Raw genomic sequence first — 14,254 nt, forward strand, 5'->3', positions numbered from 1 at the left:
TTGGGGATTCCTCCAGCCACTCTTCCTCTATTGCTTGTTTTCCAGCCCTGACCACAGCTCCCAAAAGTCCCCGAGTTGCAGAGAAAAGCACACAGGCCGATCCGCGTTTCCTTTCAGGAGGAAATGGTCCCAGTTGGCAAGGAATAATCCGCATACGCTGAGTTTGAGTGTGGGGTTTTAATCACTGCACTTCGAAAAGGCTCACGAATTACAAAATCATCTTCAACTTACCTTGTATTTTTCTAATATATTTGTGTTGATCTCAGAGAGGAGGGGAGAGGGAAACTTCAATGATGAGAGAGAATCATGGATCGGCTGCCTCCTGCACGCCCCCCACTGGGGATGGAGGCCACAACCCAGGCCTGTGCCCTGACCGGGAATTGAACCCGGGACCTCCTGGTTCACAGGTCAACACTCAACCACTAAGCCATGCCAGTTGGGCTACCTTGTATTTTTTTTTTTTTCAGAGAGGAAAGGAGAGAGGGAGAGAGAGAGAAACATCAGTGATGAGAGAGAATTGTCGATCAGCTGCCTCCTGCATACCCCCTACTGGGGATCAAGCCCACAACCCAGGCATGTGCCCTTCCCTGGAATTGAACCCGGGACCCTTCAGTCCACAGACCGACACTCTACCCACTGAGCAACACCGGCTACTTACCTTGTATTTCTAACTACTGTGCTTCTCTTCTCCCACTCGACCCTTCAAAAACAATCAACTCCTTGACTTCAAAAGAAAAGAATGGCTGTTTCTTTGCTTATTAGATGCAAACCCTTTCACTGCTGTGCTTCTCCTGAGGCAGGGGCAGCGAGCGTGGATGATGCAGCCAAAGCGGCTTTTTCTGTCGGGTGCATAGCCTTTCTCACGTAGGAACTCTTTCTTCCCTGTGATGTCTCTTCAGTTGGGATTTGGGGACAGTCCAGGGAAGGTCCAGGGCATTAGGCCGCATAATGGAAATGCTTGGCATATGGCCAGTGTCCCTCTGTGCTCCCCATGTGGTTGGCCAAGCAGGCTTTCCTTGCATCGCATCTCCCACCCTGCAGGCTGCAGGGCCCCGATAGGCCGTGGGAGTCCTGCCCAATCAGAACACGATGGGCAGCCTCCCCTTCTGCCCAGGGAGCACAAACTCACTTCCAGGTTGAGTAGTGTATCTTCCTTTTGCTTGTGTAGTCTTTTTTAAGTATATATTTGTATTGATTTCAGAGAGGAAGGGAGAGAGAGATAGAAACATCAAAGATGAGAATCATTGATTGGTTGCCTCCTGCACACCCCACACTGGGGATCGAGCCCACAACCGGGGCATGTGCCTTTGACCGGAATTGAACCCAGGACCCTTCAGTCCGCAGGCCGACGCTCTACCCACTGAGCCACACCGGCAAGGGCTGGATGTTTGGTCCTAAGGGTTTGTGTTCCTGACTCATAGTTTGAAAGTTTGCCTCAGTGAGAATATGTCTATGGAAAGGATGCGAGGGGAGATAAACAGTGGTTGCGGCCTATTTGAAGGCATAATCGTGTTGCCCTAAGTCAGAATTTGGGTTTCTGAAATTGCTTGCCTCTAGCTCACAGGAACATTAAAAACACCGTTTTTCTGAAATCCACACTTTAAAGTTAGCGTCCATTTAGAAAATGATTATTTCATATAAAATACTTGCCATGACCTTAAATCAGCGGTTCTCAACCTGTGGGTCTCGACCCCTTTGGGGGTCAAACGACCCTTTCACAGGGGTCGCCTAAGACCATCGGAAAACACATATGTAATTACATATTGTTTTTGTGATTAGTTACTATGCTTTAATTATGTTCAATGTGTGACAATGAAATTGGGGGTCACCACACCATGAGGAACTGTGTTAAAGGGTTGTGGCATCAGGAAGGTTGAGAACCACTGCCTTAAATAGCCAGGTCTTCAAGTTACACAAAAAATGCAGCATGATTTGCAACCACCTGTTCAGGAGAGCCGCTATGCTGTTAAGATAAACATGGTGAGTGTAACAGGCTAAGTACAGAGAACTAAACGGGAGCTCTCTGTCAGAATGTGCAACTCACAGAGAAATGGCACAGCTCTCTTTCTGCCTCTTTAAATGTAGGAAACTGCTTTGGCCATATCTTTTATGTTTTATTTAAATAGTAGCCATGTAAAGTGACTTTTTCAAATAATTATTTTTAGGCCCTGATCCAGTAGGTCAGTTTGTTAGAGCATCCTACCCATATGTCAAGGTTGTGGGTTCAGTCCCCAGTTAGGGCACATGCAAGAAGCAGGTTTGGCTGGGTGGATAGAGTGTCAGCCTGTGACTGAAGGGTCCCAGGTTCGATTCTGATCAAGGGCACATGTTTGGGTTGCAGGTCCGATCCCCAGTAGAGGGCATGCAGGAGGCAGCCAAGCAATGATTCTTTCTCATCATTGATATTTACCTCTCTCTTTCTCTCCCTCTTCTTCCTCTCTGAAATCAATCCTATCCTATATAATAAAAGCCTAATATGCTAAGTGTCCGAGCATTCAACCAGTCGCTATGACACTCACTGACCACCAGGGGGCAGACACTCCAACCAGTAGGTTAGCTTGCTGCTGGGGTCCAGCCGATCGGGACTGGGCGAGAAGGGCCAGACATGCCCTGGAGCCCTCCCGCGGTTCTTCCCCCACCAGCCAACCTCCTGTGTCCCTCCCGGCCGGCCCCAGTCGGCCCTGATCAGGACTGGGCGAGTTGGGTTGGACACGCCCTGGAGCCCTTGCACGGTCCCTCCCCGGCCCCAATCATGCACCAGTGGGGTCCCTCCGCCTGGCCTGCCCCCTCTTGCAATCCAGGACCCCTCAGGGGATGTCGGAGAGCCAGTTTAGGCCCGATCCCCACAGGCCAGGCCAAGGGACCCCACTGGTGCATGAATCCATGCACCGGGCCTCTAGTAAAAATATAAAATAAAATAAAAAGAATCAGCCAATGAATACATAAATAAGTGGAACAACAAACTGACATTTCTCTCTCTCCCTCTCCCTCCCCCCATCTCAAAATAAAATAAATTACACGAAATAATTATTTTTAGCAGATATATACAGTGGGGCCTTGACTTACGAGTTTAATTCGTTCCGTGACGGAGCTCGTAACTCAAATTACTCGTATGTCAAATCTTAAAGTGAACGAGTGAGACACGTGATGCTGGGCTGATGTTGTGGCGTTCACTGTGACGTTCACTGTGCCAACTAGCAATGGGTATCTGAAGCTGGCTCGTAACCCGAATTTTAGCTCGCAACTCAAAGCAAAAAATCGGCCGAGAGACGGCTCGTATCTCGGAAAACTCGTTAGTCGGGACACTCGTAAGTCAAGGACCCACTGTATATTTAAAATCCTAAATGCAGTGAGATTTAATACAGTATGTTAAATGAAAACTATTGATCATCTTCTCAGCTCCCCTTAATCTAATGAGTTTGGGGTTGAAAACTGGTATGAGAATAAAAGTACTGGTGTAACTGGAAACACTTCCTCAGGAATCCTCCTGGCCAGCGGGGCGCTGCTCTGGGATTCTGTGGTTCTCGTGTCCATGAAGTTTCTGGCTTGGGCACCTCCGTTTGCAGCCAGCTCTCAGGCAGCCACCTGCCTCTGTGTCTGCAGATGAACCAGCCAGAGATCAGGTCGCTGCTGGAGAATAGACGCGCGCTGGACGCATTTGAAGCCAGCAGGTGGTTCCTCAGACTTTCCTCTGAAGATTTTCTTCTCTCAATTAAGCATTGAAGTAAAACAGGGGGGAAAAAACATGTACTGTTTGTTTTCTATTCTTTTTACATTAAAATCATGCAGATGTGTTAGGGAAACCTCTAGTGCAGTGGTTCTCAATCTTCTGGCCCTTTAAATACAGTTCCTCATGTTGTGACCCAACCATAACATTATTTTCGTTGCTACTTCATCACTGTCATGTTGCTACTGTGGTGAATCGTCATGTAAATATCTGATCTGCAGGATGGTCTTAGGCGACCCCTGTGAGAGGGTCGTTCGACCGCCAAAGGGGTCACGACCCACAGGTTGAGAACCGCTGCAGTGGTATTGATCACCTGGCCCGTGGGGCATCTGAAGAGTGAATTCCTTCTACATTTTTAATTCATGGACCCAAACCTGCTGTCAGTGTAAAGGCTTTGGGAAGTGCTGTGTGACCTGAAGGAACTGCCATAGACAGAATAAATGACGCTTTAAGTCTCTAAGTAACAGGTTTCAGTGAATATTTATTCAACTTTATTTTTATTCAGCTGTTTTTGTTTGGTTCTTATCTGAGCAGAGAATGCAAGGACCATGGGAGTAGAAATAGAAAACACACTATAACGCCAAAGGTGGTCATGATCTCTTCGGGAAGATAAACCACACATTTTTACAAATTATTATTATAATGTATATAATACAGAATAGAGTCACCATCATTTGTCTTACTGACTATTACATGGAAGAAAGAAGTGACCATTAAGAAATGCTTACTCTTTAAATATTTGCTTAGAATATTGGGCAACTTACTCATGCACTTCAGTTTTTAATCAGTGAATTGACATACTCTAGGGTTGTGATCATTGACATAATACTTATAAAGCGTGTAAGAAGAATGCCTGACACATAGCAAGTGCTTAGTAAATAGTAGCTACTCATGATAGTAACATCTGATTTAATAATAGTACCTGTGAACTGTGCGGTACTTTTCCATTCTACAAATGAGGAAATTAACACTTAACCAGGGGAAGGTGGAGCTAGGATTGAGCCCAATGACTCCAACTGCAGAGACCAGTCTCTGAACAGTGATGCAATTGTACTGCCTTATCATTGCTTCACTCATTTCACCAAAATTAATTGAACATATCTACATGCCCGGTTCTATTTGGCATCAATAAGAACATTATGTAAAATGCAGAGGAAACTATACAAAATGTGATCCAGATTGGCATAGAATGGCATTGTATTCGCTTTTTATTTTGACGAAGTCTAATCCAAATATTTAAGCAGAGTTACAAATAACATCTGCTTGAGAAATACCAGAATCAATGAATGTTGCTTCTCCTAGTATCCTAAGCCACATAATACCAAATAGTGTGCTTCATACCTTGAATTCTTACACTGTATCATTCACACATTTAGATAGGACTTAAGTGAGGAAATTTCGTATCCACTTTTTCTTTTCTTGTCTTCAAAGTCCCCAACAAAACACTCTCCACAGATGGACGCTTGTATTTGAAAAGTCCACACCTGTGTCCCGAATAGGAGCCCCTGTGGCTGACTTTGCATAGAAAATGGTCTGTTGGTTTCCTATGCAGCGGGATCCTTTCAATGCGCTTACTTTTGCCTCTGAAGGTCTCTGTCCTCTCAGCCTTCAGTACAAGTTGAACTGTATAGTGAGTTTTCTGGTCACTTTTTAAACCAAAGAGGTCTTCTCGGTGCCTGTTACCCACCGCGTGATGGCCCGTTGACCATGTCGTTTTATAGTCATCTGAGCGCTTTCCTAGGTGGTGGGCTTTCCCCCTCAAAGGTCAGCCATAGGGTTGGGTCGGCGTGGATTCAGATTTCGTGACGAGATCATACAGTATCTTCTTGAACGTCTTATCTAAAAAAAGAAATATAATGGGGTCGGTGCTGCTTCTGGCTGAGGCGAGACAGGTGAGGATGTTTTTGATTTCTATCAAATAATTGAGTTGCTCACAGCTCACTGTTTGGTGGAGCACATAGAAAATGGGCTTAAAGATGCTGTAGGGGAGGAAACAGACAATCAGTAGGATCTGGATGACCAGCAGATGCCTCCTCACGGAACTGTACATGAGATGTCTCTCCGTGATGGACGTACAGGTCCTGATCTTTCTCAGGTGGCTCACAAAAGAGTAGTATGACGTGAGGACGACTAAAAACGAAAAGCCGATAAACGTGGTCCCGATGAGGCCCGCGATCTGCGAGATCATGGCTCCTAGTTCCATCTTCCGGTTGTAGCACAGGGTCTCCTCTCCCTCCGTGGCCTCCACCACGGAGTAGTAGATGATCACCGGGATGATGGTGCCTAGCACGCCGCCCCAGATGTACACGCACAGCTTTTTAGCGAAGTTGGGCTGGCGGAACTTTTTCAGTAAATGGCCGTAAAAGATTTTCTCATAGCACGAAGTGGTCTCGGGCGTGGACTCCTTTTTCATCAGGGTAGCATAGCGGCTGATGGCGATCCAGCTTAAAATCAAGAGGCTGACAAACATACTGACATGCATGGGGAGCGTCCCCAGGAAATTGACCACCCTGCACTGGGCCGATCGATACTCCCATTGGAAACCCTTCAGGAAATACATCCCCATGAAGGGCATGGTGCTGCACACGAGTAAGTTCGCCGTCACGAGATGCGCCAGGTAGATGTGAGTGGAGGTTTTCTTGCCTATTTTGGTTAAAAACACCCATTGAGAGAGAGAATTGCCGAAGAGACCGACGACACAGAGGAAGCTGTAAAGGATTGGCAGGGCCACGGAGGAGATCGGGGAGGGCCGGATACATGTCCCGGCTGAGTGGTTACTCATTTAGATCAGCTTTTCTTGACTTTGTCACAGGAGCTAGAACAGAATTGCAGGTGTTTTTAAAACATTTATCTGCCCTACACCTTCCACCTCCCCCCACCATGTTAAATATTTAAAATTATAAATGGTATTTAAGGTGAACGGTTTTTAAAAATTGGGCAAAATAGTAACAAGGATGTATTGGATGGAAAGGGAACGTGTAGATGCCTTCTCACCTTTTCCGATCCCAATTGTGCAGGTGAAATAAAAGCAAAAGTTGATGCGGAAAGCGCCTTTGTCTAAAAAAACAAAATTCGATAAACATAGTTAAATGCCTGAGTTTTGTCACTTTTACTAGAGGGCTTTGTAGTTCTTCTATTAGACTCTAAAGCAGTTTGTAAATGACAATTGATTTCTCTTCCTAGAAAGGTACTTTTTTATAATTTTAAGGCACTTTCAAGCCATACACACACTGGCCAAAGGAACCTGTTGCCAAAGCATAGAGAGAAGACTGATCTGTAATCACCGCATTCATTGTACATAAATACTGTTCAAAATGGTGTCTTTCCATGGCTGGATTAAAGCACTTCTCTAAAATCTAATAGTATTAGAAGAGTCTCTTTTCCTATTTCAGAAGCAAACTTAATTCCACAGAAACAGGTACTCGGGCAAGATCCTGAATTGCACAGAAGGAAAGTATAGTAACCAAGGATAAACACCAAAATCCCAGGGTCTTTACCAAAGGCCATCAATAATTTATTTCAAATACTAACGCTAAACAGTCCTACTTCAATACGAAGTTTACTTTCAAATTCTGTCAAAACTGTAGCTGCTGTGCTTGTTGGTTAGAGCGCCCTCACGTGTCTGTGTGTGTAATTGAGTATCTGGTTTTTCAGAGAAGAGGTTTTTTAGAAGTTATTTTAATCCCAGCAGAAATGCAGGTGTGGCGTTTGCTTTTCTGTCTTATTTTTAAATCTTTATTTAAAGGGTACCACAGAAAGGGTTGAAAAGCCACATAAAAACTCCTTGTCATTCTTATTTTTCTCCTGTCCTCATTTCTTTCAGGGGAGAATAATAGAAGTTCTTGGGTTCTGGTCAAATAAGAATCATGAGATTTCTCAGAATGTGCCACATTTCTTGAATTTTTCACCATAACTTTCTAGGAACCACATTCTCTATTCTTTTCTAACCTAGAGTGAATGTTCTCAATCTTATTTTTAGAATCCTATCCGCTCTTTGGCTAAACACAAAATGTTGACCATACATTGCCTTCTAAGATTCTCATATGCCCCCGGCCCCTCGGGGCTGCTTGTTCTCTATCTCTCTTCAGAGTCATGGTTATATTTTTGCCTCTTGGATTGCAGAAACAGTATATTTGAAAAAAATCCCTATTACAATTTTGAAGTAATACCGGTGTCTTTGTCATTCTATTCTATTTCTTTGTCATTTTTCCTCAGGAAATAGTCCATGTGCCGCACAGTTAGTGTGTTTGAATCCACTCCACCTGGCAAATCGGAATCTGCTTGCAGTTAGTGTATCATACCTGCTTGTAAATATCTAAAACCTAAACTGTAGCACATCAGGCAAGTGGAAAGTGAACTAAGCCAGTTTATTTCTTAAGGAAAATTGATCTGATCAAAGTTGTTTTTATTTTCCAGAAGAAATGGACCTTTTTTATGATGATATGAAAGGAACACACTAGCCCCCTGCCTTGTGTAGATAATACATTCTATACTACATTCTGTAAACGTGCTCATGCTTCTGTATTAATAATGTTCCTTTTTTTCTTAAAGTAGACCACCTCATACAGCATCTGATATCTTACTTCTTACCATCGCCTTGTTCTAATTCACGCTAGCAAATGCTTCGGAACAGAAGGGAGGTAAAGAGCCTTCCACAGAGTCTAGCGCGATGAGAGGAATGACATTGACACTGAACTTCAGTGTAACAAATGACAACTAGTTCACATCTTCAGCTTCCCAAACATCAGACTTGTGTCTACTATGTACATCTCCTTTCAAAATAAACTTGGATTCTAAAAGTACTGGATAACTCGTTTCTAAAATTTGGAAAATAGTATTAGGCTTAAGAAATCAAAGAAAAATCACTATACACACACACACACACACACACACACACACAGAATTGTTCTCCAAAACGATCTCTCCAAGCCTGCATTCCCCTCAGTATGCTGACTGCCTTGAGTCATGCACACATTGGGTCTCAGCTGATTTGACAGATGAAAAAGGTTCTACAAGTCTAAGTTCAGTTACTAGTGATCATCTACATAATGACTGCTGACCAGCTCTCTTACCTGCACAAGCAGCTAATGCAAGCGAGGCTCCATTATTCAGGGCAGTGATGCTAAACTTCAGGCTCAGCTTCTCTGCTCATCACGCCTTCGGTGCCCCGCCGTGTATGTCAGTGTGAAGAGATTCTCGCACGACACTGACAACAGTGGGGGGAAAAGGAAATAAACACTATTGTAGAAATCCAGTAGCTGTAGCAAACGTAGCAACTACCTTTCCCACCCAAAGGACAACTAATCTCTCTGTTTCTGCAGTGAGAGAGTGGGAGGAAGTTGGTAGACCATATATATACTGTACTTCCATGTGACTCTCTTATGCCCCAGTGACACCTCAGCTAGTTAGTTTTACACCACCCAGTGGTAGAGGGAACCACTCCGTATGGACCCAATCAAATATTCATACCAACTTGTCTGTAAAATCAGTTTTCTTATCTACAGAAGCTGTTAGGTAAGGAAACTGAGTTTTGTCATCCTTATTCTTGATAAGGATGAATTGCAATAAGCCACCCACAGATGATTTCACAGACAAGGATAAACAAGTGAGGCCCAGCCCGGCCCGTGTGGCTCAGTGGTTGAGCACTGACCCATGAACCAGGAGATCGCCGTTTGATTCCCTGTCAGGTGACATGCCTGGGTTGCGGGCTCGATTCCCAGTGTGGGGCATGCAGGAGGCAGCCAATCCATGATTCTCTCTCATCATGGATGTTTCTATCTCTCTTTCTCTCTCTCTCGCTCTCTCTCGCTCTCTCTCTCAAATGAATAAAATGTATTTTTTTAAAAGAAGTGAGGCCCAGCACAGCACACTGTAAGCACTGCACCCAGGGGGTTGGATCCCAACTTGCTTGCTAAGAACTAGCTCATTCTACTTTGAAATGCCCTGTGCTGCCTCCATTCAGAATCAAAGTTAGTTCGGAGCATTTCAGAGTGGATTTGGGGGATCCTGGGATGTTTTAGAATCTGAACCTCAGGTATGCCTCGGATAAAATGAATAGTGATAGTATGATATAAAGAATTGTGAGCCCTAACCGGTTTGGCACTGTGGATGGAGCGTTGGCCTGCGGACTGAAGGGTCCCGGGTTCGATTCCGGTCAAGGACATGTACCTTGGTTGCAGGCACATCCCCAGTGGGGAGTGTGCAGGAGGCAGCTGATCGATGTTTCTCTCTCATCGATGTTTCTAACTCTCTATCCCTCTCCCTTCCTCTCTGTAAAAAGTCAATAAAATATATTTTTTTGAAAAGAATTGTGAAATCGATTTTCTGCATAGAATTGTGCAACCAGTCTGAGCTAGTAACTAGATAAAAGCTAAGGGTGTGCAGCTGGGAGCAGACCCGCATCACCCTACCTTTTCTTGGGAAGTTAAACCAGTGAGTCTGAGAATGGGAACAGAAATCCAGTGCAATCCCCAGTAGGGGGCGGGCAGAAGGCAGCCGATCCATGATTCTCTCTCATCATGGATGTTTCCATCTCTCTCCCTCTCCCTTCCTCTCTGAGATCAAGAAAAATATATTTAAAAAAAAAATAAAGTAGCCCTAGCGGGTGTGGCTCAGTAGATAGAGTGTCAGCCTGCGGACTGAAAGGTCCCGGGTTCGATTCCAGTCAAGGCCACGTACCTCAGTTGCAGGCTGCTCCCTGGCTGGAGCCTTGGTCGGGGCATGTGCAGGAGGCAACCCATCCATGTATTTCTCTCGCGTCAATGTTTCTCTCTGTCTCTCCCTCTTCAACTAGACCTGTGGTCGGCAAACGGCGGCTCGCGAGCCTCAGGCAGCTCTTTGGCCCCTTGAGTGTGGCTCTTCCTAAGCCTTAGGAGCACCCTAATGAAGTTACTAACAATGTACCTACCTGTATAGTTGAAGTTTAAAAAATGTGGCTCTCCAAAGAAATTTCAATCGTTGTCCTGTTGGTATTTGGCTCTGTTGACTAATGAGGTTGCCGACCACTGGGTTAGACACTCGATCTTCATGAAGAGTACAGCAGGGGAGGGGCCACGCCCCCTGCATCCCCGTTAGAGCATCGCATGCCAAAGATCGTTATTCCTCCAACTCGGGGGGGCGGGGGGGCATCGAAGCTTGCCTGCGGCCAGTTCAGCGCACCCCAGGCCAGTGGTGCCTCCGGGAGGAAGCACAGCTGTGAGCTCAAAGCTGTGGTCTCCGGGCCGCCGAGCACCCCGCCCGCTGCAGGATGTGGGGTCTGGCCACGGCCATCCTGCCCTCAGCCGGGTGTGAAAAACCTCTACTTGCCCCTGAGAGCTGGTTTCTCAGCACCCCTGGGCACATTTCCCAGCCGGTCGGAAATGTGGGACAGTCCAGAAAAATCATTCGCTTTTTTCAAATATTTGTATTGATGTCAGAGAGGAAGGGAGAGGGAGAGAGAGTGAAGCATCCATGATGAGAGACAATCATGGATCGGCTGCCTCCTGCACGCCCCACACTGGGGAGCGAGCCCACAACCCGAGCCCTTGACCAGAATCAAACCCAGGACCCTTCAGTCCGCAGGCTGACACCTTACCCACTGAGCCACACCAGCCAGAGTGAAAAATGATTAGCTTTGTAAGAAAGGTCTAATGACAAGACCTCCATGGGCCTAATCAATGCTTGTGCTTCACCTTTGACCTTTGTCGTGTCCTGTGGGCTTGAATGCAGCGGGCGGGTCGTGTCTTCTAGAAACCCCCACCAAAAAGCTCTCAGCAGTGTTGATGGCAGTCATTGAATCAGAATGGCCTCCGAGGTGGCAGTGGGAAAGCAGCCGGGAAAGTAGCAGGCTTGGGGAAGGGAAGGAACTTTGTCCTTGGATGCGATGAGGGAAAACCTGGAGGACAGGCCGGTGTTGAATTATGCTTCCGAGCCTACCTTTTTTTTTACAAGTTCTTTGAAAAGCCAAGAGTATATAAAGTTTTCAGAAAGTAAAGCACCTGATGATAGAATTCTAAAACTAATTTAGGAGATCACATCAGCACAGCTACAAACCGTATACGCCTGTGCGCCGGGAACAACCCCTTGAATTGCAAGGTTTAGAGACTCCTGTGTCATATACACCTGGCCGTTTTATCAGCACTCGCTTCTGTTGCATTTCTAAAGAAAATGGCCCTGAGGGTAAGTCCCCTGCTCCATGTCACTTCCTGTCCTCATCCAAGCGGAGGGGAAGAGAGATGGCAAAGGAAGACGAGGAAGAGTTTGGTGGATTAGGTCTTACCTGCTGTACCTACTAGTGTCTCTATTCATTTTCTCTTCTTTTTTAAAAAAATGTTTCTATTGATTGATTTCGGAGAGGAAGGGAGAAGGGAGAGAGAGAGAGAGAAACATCCATGCGGAGAGAGAATCATGGATCGGCTGCCTCCTGCACGCCCCCTACTGGGGATCGAGCCCACAACCAGAGTCAAACCCCAGACCCTTCAGTCCGCAGGCCGACGCTCTATCCACTGAGCAACACCGGCCAGAGCGCATCTTGGTAATCTTTTGATGGATGGCGATATATGAGACTTGAAGTACTCGTTTTCAGGCATCCCTCTAAGCAAGTCTTTGTGTTTTAGATATTTCTCCAATTGCACTAGACATGGCAGAGTTGTCTCCTCCCCTTGTCTCCATCAAAAACCAGCCTAAAATGGATCGCTTCGATGAATCTGCAAATCAAGTATTGCATCCAGGAAATATAGGCTCATATGTCCAGAAATATCTGGTGGAGAACATTGGAAAGAAGAAACAGCAGTTACATTTTAACCCAGAAAAAGTCTGTGAGAGACGCGTTTCTTTGAAGGTGCTGTGTCCAGCAGAGGGCGGTGTGTTCCCGGCCCTAATTACACTTCTTGCTGCTAAAGGCTGAAGCACTACGGTGCCTGCGTTGCTGCGCTATTTTCTAACCAGAAAATGTGAAACAATTTGAAAGTGTAGCGTTTTGAGCTCTAACAAAATGATAAGCTTCTTTAATTTAGTAGCTGAAAAACACTTTAAGTGTTAGAGAATAAAAGTAATTATGCAGACAGTGGATTTGCGTCCTTAAAGTGAACACGCGGTGCTATTTACCCGCCTTTAATAGGATATGTACTTTGGGGGTTTTGTACTAGTGATTAGCACAAGAGTCAGCTTTGTAAAATCTTCACAAATGTAATTGTCCTAATGGTAAAAAGAAAGTCTGACATTGGAGTATGCAGATGCAGAAGCTTTTATCATATTTTTAGTTTCCCTTTAACTTTTTATATATATTTTTATTGATTTCAGAGAAGAGGGGAGAGGGAGAGAGAGAGAAACATCAATGAGGAGAATCATCGATTGGCTGCCTCCTGCATGCTCCCCACTGGGGATTAAGCATTGTCTTTTTTGTTAATAAAATTATTATATTTGTTGTCACCATTTTAGAAATCAATGGTACATATGCTTTTCATTTATGTTTTGCTGGTGGCCCGGTGCATGGATTCATGCACATTGAAAGGAAATTAATTAGAAGGTGGCCAGTGGGGCGGGATTGGGCGAGACGGGCTAGACACACCCTGGAGCCAACCTCCCGCAGTCCCTCCCCGGCTGGCCGCACCTGGGGCAGTGCCGTGGCTCCAAGGGCATCTGCAGAGTTAGTGAGGTCCCTCTAGCAGGTGGGGTCCCTCAGCCTGGCCTGCAGGGATAGGCCAAAACCGGCTCTCCAACATCCCCCGAGGGGTCCCGGAGTGCGAGAGGGCACTCTGCAAAGTTGCTGTCATACAGGGTGTAAAACGAAAACACAAGTGTGCAGTAAACCAGATTCGGGGCCGACAGTGCCCCAGTAACAACATGACCCACGGCTAAAGGTGGAATCACACGGCTCCTTGAGGAATCGGGCTCCCTCCTCTCTGGTTCCAGGGTGTGTCACCTGAGAACCACCACTGCCAAGTCACTGCAGCTTGGCAGCTCCTGCATTGAGCATCTACCCCCTGGTGGTCAGTGTGTGTCATACCTATCAGTTGGTCACTTAGCCTTTTATATATATAGACTAGAGGCCCGGTGCACAAAAATGTGTGCACTTGGGGGGGGAGGGAGGGATCCCTCAGCCCGGCCTGTGCCCTCTCACAGTCTGGGACCCCTCAGGAGATAATGCCCTGCTGGCTTAGGCCTGCTCCCAGGTGGCAGAGGGCAGGCCCAATCCCTAGGTGCAGCCCCTGATCGGGCTCAGAGCAGGGCCGATTGGGGAGTTGGGGCGCCGCCCCCTGTCATGCACAGAGCAGGGCGGATTGGGAGGTTGTGATGCCACCCTCAGTCACGCTCAGGGTAGGGCCAGTTGGGGGGTTGGGGCACCGCCCCCTGTCACACTCAAGGCAGGGTCGATGGGGAGGTTGCGGCGCCACCCCCTGTCACACACAGAGCCGCAGGGCGATCAGGGGGTTTGGGCGCTGCCCCGTCATGCTGATCCCAGTGCCAGGAGGCATATTACCCTTTTACTATATAGGGTAGAGGCCTGGTGCATGGGTGGGGCTGGCTGGTTTGCCCTGAAGGGTGTCC

General features: G+C 46.4%; 2 protein-coding genes across 9 annotated transcripts in view; one reads left to right on the forward strand and one right to left on the reverse strand.

Annotated features, from left to right (window-relative positions):
• The window catches only part of CASK (calcium/calmodulin dependent serine protein kinase), a gene marked incomplete at its 5' end in the record, with an annotated part of 281,999 nt that overhangs the window by 150,755 nt on the left and 116,990 nt on the right, over nucleotides 1-14,254 (forward strand). The gene's annotated exons all lie outside the window — the stretch shown is intronic.
• On the reverse strand, nucleotides 4,261-6,509 carry GPR82 (G protein-coupled receptor 82; the record flags this gene model as incomplete). The annotated part of the gene is made up of 1 exon (XM_081081823.1): nucleotides 4,261-6,509. The coding sequence occupies one exon, from the start codon at nucleotides 6,507-6,509 to the stop codon at nucleotides 5,493-5,495; it is 1,017 nt and encodes a 338-aa protein (XP_080937949.1). The 3' UTR covers nucleotides 4,261-5,492.

This window comes from Myotis nattereri (genome assembly GCF_964212035.1).
Source record: "Myotis nattereri genome assembly, chromosome: X".
Lineage (NCBI taxonomy): Eukaryota > Metazoa > Chordata > Mammalia > Chiroptera > Vespertilionidae > Myotis > Myotis nattereri.